General features: G+C 43.9%; 1 protein-coding gene across 1 annotated transcript in view; it reads left to right on the forward strand.

Moving 5' to 3' along the window:
• Window positions 1-1,960: 1,960 nt before the first annotated feature.
• LOC102427126 (zinc finger protein OZF-like) overlaps window positions 1,961-9,872 on the forward strand; it is a gene marked incomplete at its 5' end in the record, with an annotated part of 9,385 nt that continues 1,473 nt past the window's right edge. Inside the window, 2 exon segments of the mRNA XM_023748974.1 lie at window positions 1,961-2,066; window positions 2,236-2,443. Coding sequence (XP_023604742.1) covers window positions 1,961-2,066; window positions 2,236-2,443 — 314 coding nt within the window.

A 9,872-nucleotide genomic window follows, 5' to 3' on the forward strand; every position in this document is an offset into this window, starting at 1 on the left:
GAAGGGTAAGAGAGAAATGGATTATGGAGGTGGCAATCTATGATTTTGGAAAGTAAGGTAATTAGGAAACAACCCGTCCTAGCCACAGCAAATTTGCATTACCTTTGAAGTTGTGCCTCTGGGAATGAAGCTGTGTGAGACAAGTGTTCAAAGAACTATGTGCAGCAGGTAGTACAAAGCTATGAGCTCAGCACCCTGGGATTGTGGTCTGAGGGTGAAGTGTGATGCCATGTTTTTGGTGTCTTTGAGGAACAATCTGAGGGACTACAAAGGTAATGCCGGACAAGAGCAATATCAATTCACTCACACTCTCTTTATGGCCAACATCTCTTCCTACCCTCTGTTCCTGACACCCACTCTACTGTCAAGAGGAAGTATGGCGTACCTGTGAATCCCATAGCTCAGTTATGTTCTATCTGCTCAACGGCCTTTATTGTGGAAGACAAAATATCACTAGAAATATAAGATGACAGTGATTTTCATGTGATGAAGGCCCGGCATCTTCTCTAGTGTGTAGAGTGGAGAGAGCAGGTTGATGTGTATGATGGAATATGACAGAGTTGGAACTTTAGGAGTGAATCTGATCCCGGGCTGTACTGTCCCCACTGTCCCCATTATGACAGTATATGAACTTTGAGGACGTGTACATTGCCTTCTCTCAGTAGGAATGTGGGCTCCTTGATGAGCCTCAGAGACTTCTCTATTGTGATGTGATGCTGGACATTTTTGCACTTTTATCATCTGTAGGTAAGACCTTCACATTCTTCCAATGTCCTGAGATGATGTCCTCTCTTCCTTTATTCCTCTGATGTAGCTTTCATTCTTCTACAGCCAGACCATGGGCTCTGCTAATTTCCCCAATGTCATGTCAGATGTGCTGTGGCTGCCATGGGTGAGGTCTGTGGAGAGCCCTGAGCCAAGGAGTCCACAAACATCCCTAAGACCAGTTTTCTCAGACAGTGCAGGATGTGTCTAGGAGTCAGGAGTCTTATAGACAGCTTAATGGGTCCCACCTGCTGTTTCTCTCCCTGGGAGGATGACTTTGTCCAGATCCATGGCTTCTATTTCTACCTCCTTCCTCTAGCCAAAGGTCCCTGGTGACTGCCTGTGCCAGGTTATGGTCTTTACTTACATGAACCTTGAACTGTACTTACAAGATCACACTTCAGTTGTTTGTAATATTATCTTCTGTAAATACAATTGCAAACCAAATTGCACTAGGCCAGTGCTGGCTGCCCATCTCTGTCATTTTTCATTAATACTTGGATTATTTCTGTTGTACGTATTTGTAGAGAAGAATGTGCAGGATGAACCCTGATATTTTTTTACAGGGTGAACATGCAGTATGGTCTCAGAAGAGGCCTGGCCCTGTTGAGTTGCAACTGTGGGCTAGATATAGATCTTTTGTTGTGAGTCAATTGCACGGAACCATGTTATGTGCAACACACTTTTGTAAAGGGACTTCCACCTGTCACCACAGTCAGCATTCAGTTCCTCACCATATTTCTATTTTCACGTTGTTGGCATAAAACGGATGATGAGGAGACCAATTCTGAGCAGAGTGTATATGTACCAGGAGAGTCATGTCAGGGCTTTTAAGACAGCCCCAGCAACCCAGAAGACACATCTTTTTCTCAGTCTTAAAAGATATTTTGGACCTGACTGAGTTACAAGCAGTATATTTTGAGCAGAAAGCCTTCATCCATAACATATATGTGCGAGAGACTTCTGATTCATTGCAAACCCTCACCAGCAACAGAGAGATGCCAGTGGACAGAAGCCCTGGAAAGAAGATATGGACAGGGCCTCACTTGTGTCCCAGTGCAGCTTTTACTTAATATGGGTGCCTTCAACCATTAGGGAGGTTGGGAAAGACTTGCCAGCCATCTGAGACAATCTCCAGCACCAGGCCACTTTTAACACTGGGTAGTGAGATTTCACAAGAATTTCTCATTGGAAGAAGTCATGACGAGTGGGCTAAATGTGAAAAAGCTGCCAGCCACAACCAGAAAGTTGTTCAACATCAGGTTGTCTGCTCCAGAGAAGTGATTTATAAGTGTAAAAAAATGTGGGAAAGTTTTTAGAAAAATCTTTTTCCTCATTCATCATAGAAACGTTTATACTGTAGAAAAGCAATATGAGTGTAGTGATCATGGGAAGTCCGTCATCCTGAGGTCCAAACTCATTCAACAACACAAAGTCTACACTGGAGAAAAGCTGAATGTGTGTTGTGATTGCAGGAAGTCCTTCAATCAAAGCAGTACCTTCACTCAACACCAGAGAGGTCACACTAGTGAAAAACCTTATGAATATAGTGAATTTGGGAAATCTTTTACCTGCAATAATCACCTCCTTATCCACAGGAGAATTTACACTGGAGAAAAGCCATATAAGTGTAGTGACTGTGGGAAGTCATTTACACACAGGTCTACCCTCATTTAACATCACAGCGCTCACAGTAGAGAAAAGCTATATGAGTGCAGTGATTGTGGGAAGTCCTTTAGGGAACACAGTAACTTCACTCAACACTAAAGAGTTCACAGTGCTGCAAAACCTTATGAGTGTAGTGAATATGGGAAATCTTTTACCTGCAATAATCACCTCCTTATCCACAGGAGAGTTCACACTAGAGAAAAGCTATATGTGTGTACTGATTGTGGGAAGTCCTGTGTGCTCAGAAAAAAATGAATTCTGTATTCTTACTTATGTTTTAGAAAATGATGAGTACTCCGAGCTGTTAGGATCTTCACTCCTTTGTCTCTGACTAAGTAATGAACTTAACCATTGTTTCCCCCAGACCACAATCCTAAAATATGGTACACCTTTCAGGGACATTGTGCTTCTCACATTGTGCTGTGATGAATTTTTTCAGGTAGTTATTCACCAACATGCAAACCACTTGCTGTATATGGCTCTGGTTTATGATCTTTTTATAAAGGTACCTTTTTCATTTGTACCTTTAATTTATTGGTTCTGCCGAAACCGGTTTGGCTCAGTGGATAGAGCGTCGGCCTGCGGACTGAAAGGTCCCAGGTTCGATTCCGGTCAAGGGCATGTACCTGGGTTGCGGGCACATCCCCAGTAGGAGATGTGCAGGAGGCAGCTGATCGGTGTTTCTCTCTCATCGATGCTTCTAACTCTCTATCTCTCTCCCTTCCTCTCTGTAAAAAATCAATAAAATATATTTTAAAAAAAATTTATTGGTTCTATTCTCTGCCTGGGATGACTTGAAAGCACAATTGTGATCTGTCAGCAGGTAGAGGTGAAGAGATATTATGGGGATCCCAAACTTTCAGTGCTTCTGAAGGGACATCATGATGGCAGAAAATCACTCTTTGGCCATTATTTGCTTATTTTGCATTTCTGCCGAAAGCCTTAAAGCAAGACTGCAGGACTTTATGCTTCTAATTTGCAGCCTGGTACCTCTATTATTGGTGAAGTCAAAGGTCACCCTGAAGAGGAGGTCTTTGTTGTGCTTCTGTGAAGCACTTTGTTCACAGTGTGTATGACATAAGTCTCAGCAAATGATCCATGCGTCATGATGGAGAAATTTCATAGGCTGGTGTCCTTTGTGGTAAGAATTTGGGGGTTGTGTGCAACCACAATTAGGGCAGAAGCACTGTTTCTATTGTGAGTGGGAGAGACTGCAGTAAATTAGTTGAAAAATGCCTCTCCTGAATGTTTTCCACAAATGTTGCAGGGCCTGTGGCTTGCGTGATGTTTGTGTACAGATATTTTCAGGACCTCCATACCTGTTTACTATGACTGAAGTCATTGGCAGAGAAAATAGTCTTATAATTTTACTATTCTGCTGGCCCCCCTAGGGTGTTCACCTCAAGGTTGATGCTCAACATACAAGAATTCAAAGGTAGAGGAAGAGTAATCCTATAATCAACCCCAGTCACATTCCTATGGATTCTGATGATAATAGTCTAAATTGCTTACCAATATTTGCTGGGACTATGGCAAGGCTGTTCTTTCCAGGATATGAGAAATGATATGCAACAAACTGCACTTTTTAAGTATGTACTATTTGGTGAGGTTTGATGTACATATAAAGCTGTGAAGTTGTCACACATGAAATAAACTTACCTGTCACCAATGTACAGGGTGGAGCAAAAATAGGTTTACAATAGTGAGCACCCAAAACACATAGTTTATTGTTTTTAAAAAAGTTATTTTAAACATTAGTTTATTGATTCTTTTAGGGAGAACGGGAAGGAAGGGGGGGAGAGAAACATCTATATGAGAGACATATGTTAATCTGATGGCTCTTGCATGCCCCCTACTGGGGTTTGAGGAAGACATGTTCTAGTGCCCTGACCTGTTGTAGTGACCTTTAAGTGTAGGGGATGATGCCTAACTGAGTGAGTAACACTAACCAGGGCAGAGTAAATTCTTGTATTATTATTTGTTAATTATTGTATTACTTCCCGTACCAACAACTCTAACCCTACTTTTGGCATACCCTTTATTTACCTTCTGCCCTTTTACAAACTCTCTCTCTACCTTCCCCAGTCCTACAAGTAGGCATTGATTTTCCTTCCATTACAACGCAGTAGTACATATTTTTCATAATTTTATAGGCACTAGAAGGTGTGTGCTCTTTAACAAATATTGGTTTCCTTCACCCTACATAGTTATTTTGAGATTCAACACAAATTGTGTACTGTGAATTACTACTTTAATTATGTGTCTATGACTTTGGTTATTTCCAGGTGTGGGGTATTACAGAGAAATCTGCTGGGCATATTGTGTTCAGTTCATTATCTAGATGTATGTTTTACTGATCAAACTGTTGTTGTGTGGGTGAATGTTTTACATTGTAAGATATGTGGAACTGTGATCTAAAATGCTTATTTCCTTTGCATTCCCACCCACCCACAGTAATGAAAATTCCTGTTTTTCTGAAACTCTGCCAGCACATATGATGGTAATTTTTTTTAAATACTAGCCCAATAAATGAGTATAGGATTACCTCACCTTTGTTTTACTTTCATTTACCTAACAATTTTTGATGGTGAGCATTTGTTTCATACATATATTCACATTGTCTTTATCATATTTGTTAAAATATCTGCTCAGAATCTTTTAACAATTTTTAAAATGAATTTATTACCTGGAGAGCATTATGCTAAGCAAAATAAGCGAGTCAGAGAAAGATCAGTATCACATGATATCATCATTTCTGGATTATAATGAACAGCATAAACCAGCGGTTCTCAGCCTGTGGGTCATGGCCCCTTTGGGGGTTAAACGACCCTTTCACAGGGGTGGCCTAAGACCATTGGGAAACACATATATAATTATATATTGTTTTTTGGGGTCACCACAACATGAGGAGCTTTATTAAAGGGTCGAGGCATTAGGAATGATGAGGTCCACTGGCATAAAGTGATGAACAAAAATACATTCAGAGACAAAAGCATCAAAGAGACCTTCAAACCTCAGAAAAAAAGGCATGAGAGGGTGAGCGGGGTTTGGAGGATAAGAGATCCAAAGAACAGTATGGGAGGTGCTCTTTATGTCAGTGTAGCAGGTGGGGGAACCGGGCTGAGCTGCACAGTCACCCACAGGGCATGATGACATCAGTGTGGTCCTGGGACTAAAACCAGAGCAGCCGGGCACTAACATTGACAGACAAGTGAATGAAAAGGGCGTCCATTTCTGATGGTGTCTTCATGATATGATATGGGAAATTTTAGGATAATTTCTAACAAGATGGGTTGTTGTGGTGCTACATACGAGGTCCAGAGCTTAGGTGACATATATGTGCCCACCTGTCATTTCTAGTTGAGGCCTGACCCAGTGAACTATAGGAATGAGATAGCATACATCAGTGTCACCTGCACTTGAAAATCTCCACCAGCATGGGGAAGGGAGAACAGAGTAGGTTGAGAGAGAAATATATCACAGAGGTGGTGAACTAGAATTTTAGAAAATAAACTAGTTAGAAAACAACCTGTCCTTGTGATGGCTTATTTATGTCATTAGTGAAGATGTGCCTCTGGGAATGAAGCTGTGAGACAAGTGTGGATCAAAGAACTATGGGCAGCAGGTAATGCAAAGTGATGGCCTCAGCAAACTGGGATTGGAGTCGGAAGTGTAATGTGCATTAGCATTTTGGTGTCTTTGAGGGACAATTTGGAGGAAACATGGGTATTGCCTGACAAGATCAGTGTCAAGTCACTCACACTCCCTTTATGTGCAACATCTCGTCCTACCCTATGTTACTGGCACCCACTGTTATTGAAAGGGGGCAGTCTGACTCTCATTTGAGCCCCAAAGCACAGGTATATTATAACTGCTCATCTGCCTTTATTGTTGTGAGAGACACAGCATCAGTCTGCACTAATAAAAGACAAACATGCAAATTGCCTGTACCTTCGCTACACCTTAAGCCACGCACACCAGCCAGTCAGAGTGACTATATGCAAATTAACCAAACAAGATGGCCAGCCGGCAGCCCCGGAGCTGGAGCAAGGAGGAGGCTTGGTTGCCCCAATGATGGAGGAAGCCAAGCTTCCCGCTTGCCACGGCGGGCTCTGAACTCCACTCAAAGCAACAAAGTTTCAATTAGAGAAGGTAAATAAACCCCAGATACCTGCTTTCAGCTGGCCGTGGCCACGGAGCTGGAGCGACCAGCAGGCTTCCCTCTCGCCCACCCTGGCCAGCTCTGAGCTCCTCTGAAAGCTACAAAGTTTCAATTATAGAAGGTACATAAACCCCAGAATTAAAAAAGAAAAGAAAAGGAGAGGCTGGGAGCTTCCGTCGCCAGGGGGCTTGGCCAGCCTGAAAACAGCCCTCAGCCCCTCACCCAGACTGGCCAGGCACCCCTGCGGGACTCCCCACCCAAAAGGGGGTGTGGCCAGCCTGAAAACAGCCTTCAGTCCCTCACCGAGGCTAGCCAAACCTCCATGGGGTAAGGGTCCCCACTGGGGAAGGGGCTTGACCAGCCTGCAAACAGCCATCAGCCTCTCACCCAGGCTGGCCAGGCACCCCAGTGGGGATCCCCACCCTGAAGGGGGTGTGACCAGCTGCAAACAGCCATCAGCCCTAACAGCAGAACAACTGGGAATGACTGGTCACTATGAAACACACTGACCACCAGGGGGCAGACGCTCAGTGCAGGAGATGCCCCCTGGAGGTCAGTGCACTCCCTCAGGGGGAGGTCTTCTCAGCCACAAGCCAAGATGACGGCTGCCAGTACAGCGGTGGTGGTGGGAGCCTCTCCCACTTCGTCAACAGCGCTAAGGATATCCAACTGCAGCTTAGGCCTGCTCCCTGTTGGCAAGTGGACATTTCCTCGGGGCTGCCTGGCTGCCAGAGGAATGTGTGACTACCAGCTTGGGCCCAATCCACCAGGGAGTGGGCCTAAGCCAGCAGGTGGACATCTTCCGAGGTGTCCCAGACTGCAAGAGGGCATAGGCTGGGCTGAGGGCCCCCCCCCCCCCCCCAGTGCACAAATTTTTGTGCAACGGGCCTCTAGTAGGAATATACGGAGATATTGACTTTGATGGGACTAAGGCCTGCTGTCTTCCCTGATGTGGGGAGTAGAGGAAGGAGATGGTTGTTCCGGGTGGGGAGTGTGACAAACTTGGCATCTCAAGAGAGAATCTTATCATGGGATGTACTGTCCTCATTATGACAGGATATGAATTTTGAGGACGTGGCCATTGCGTTCGCTCAGGAGGAGTGGGAGATCCTTGATGAGGCTCAGAGACGTCTATACTGTGATGTGATGCTGGAAGTGTTTTCCCTTGTATCATTCGTAGGTAAGACCTTCATCTCTCCTAGTGTCCTGAAGTGATGCCCACTCTTTATTTATTCTCCAGACATAGCACTCTCTCTCTCTCAAAGCAAGACCATGGGCTCTGCTCATTTCCCCCACTGTCTTGTGAAATGGGCTGTGGCTGCCAGTGCTGAGCTCTCAGAGAGCCCTGAGCAATAGACTCCACAAACTTCCCTACCACCAGTTGCCTTAGGAACTGCAGGAAGTGTCTGGGTGTCAGCAGTCTTACAGACAGCTTAATGGGTCCCTCCTGCTCTTCCTCACCCGGGAAGGGTGACTATATCCAGATCTATGGCCTCCACTTCTGCACCTTTCCTGTAGATAAGGACCTTGGTGAATGCCTGTGCCAGGTATCTTCTTTATATACATGAACCAGTTGCTGTTCTTGTAAGACCCTCCTTCCATTGTTGTTTGTAATATTACCTTCTGTGAATACTATTGCAAGCCGAATGCTATGGGCAAGTGATGGATGCTCACCTCTGTTGTCTTTCATTGAAACTTGGAATATTTAGTTTGTAGATATTTCTAGGGAAGGAGGTGCAGGGAGAACCCTGGGTTTCTGCAGGGTGAACGTACAGGATGTTCCTAGGGGAAGCCTGGCCTGGCTGAGTGGCAGCTCGGGGGAGGTATGACATAAGGATGGTGTTCAGATTGTACCAGGAACTGTTCCTGTCTAATGATGTTTGGTGCAAGTTCCAATGGCCACCCCTCATTTATACATTTCCTTTTCCATATTTGACACTTTGCTGGCTTCTCATTTCATCAATGACTTTCTAGCTTTGGATATCTTTGCCTTTGTGTCCTTTTTACATCACCTATTCCTTTGCACTTCTCTTTCTGCAGTATTCTACAACATGGACCTATGCAAGCGTTATAAGGAGCACATACACTGAGTGGCCAGATTATAATGACCACCCCGTCAGCACTTCATTGACACTTCCAAAATACTCAATATTGAAAACTTCCTAAGCAAATACTCTCAAGGTTTTATTATCATTATTATTATTATTCTTTGCATAACTAATTCATTTCTTTGTACTGATGTGGTGGTCATGATAATCTGGCCACTCAGTGTACATGCTTAAATACCCCTAAAATACCAGCTACTTGTTTATTGAATTTTACTTGGAATGAGATGTAACCAACCTTCTGCACAGCTTGCCCATGTCACCAGCATAGAAGATCTGCTGCAGTGATGGCAAACCTTTTGAGCTTAGCGTGTCAGCATTTTGAAAAACCCTAACTTAACTCTGGTGCCATGTCACAAATAGAATTTTTCTGATATTTGCAACCATAGTAAAACAAAGATTTATATTTTTGATATTTATTTTATATATTTAAAAGCCATTTAACAAGGAAAAATCAAGCAAAAAAATGAGTTTGCATGTCACCTTTGACACACGTGTCATAGGTACGCCATCACTGATCTACTGAATGCTGTTAGCAGCAGAATGAGCTGGACAGTCCACTTCTCCTCCATGTGGTACTTGTCTTGTTTTTGCTCTATTTCTGCTGAAGTCTCCCTTGTTTTGTGATCTTCAGTGCTCAAGAACTTCAGAGTGACCTCTTACTAATCCATCTTTCAGGTCTTTTATTTTCAGCCAATTGCATGAAACCAATGTAGTATGTGCAACCCACTTTTATAATGGGACTTCCCGCTGTCACCAGAGTCAACATTCATTTCGTCATCATTCCTCTGTTTTCAGGTCCTTGGCGTAAGATGGATGATGTGGAGGCCTATTCTGAGCACTGTGTATCTGTAGGAGATTCTCAGGTCAGGGCTTCCAGGACAGCTGCAACCACCCAGAGGACCCATCTGTGTAAGCCGTGCTTCTCAGTGTTAAAAGATATTTTGCACCTGAGTGAGTTACAAGTGGTTTACTTTGAGAAGAATGTGTTCTTAAGTGATGCATGTTTGAGAGACTTGTGTTCCAGTGCAAACCCTCACCAGCAACAGAAGGATGCCAGTGGAGAGAAGCCTTGGAAAGAAGATATGGAGAGACCCTCGCTTGTGACCTGTTGCTGCTTCTACTTATCTTTGATCCTGTAGCTAGTATGGAGGTTGGGGAAGACTCCTCAG

This window comes from Myotis lucifugus, unplaced genomic scaffold, assembly GCF_000147115.1.
Source record: "Myotis lucifugus unplaced genomic scaffold, Myoluc2.0 scaffold_2211, whole genome shotgun sequence".
Classification (NCBI taxonomy): Eukaryota; Metazoa; Chordata; class Mammalia; order Chiroptera; family Vespertilionidae; genus Myotis; species Myotis lucifugus.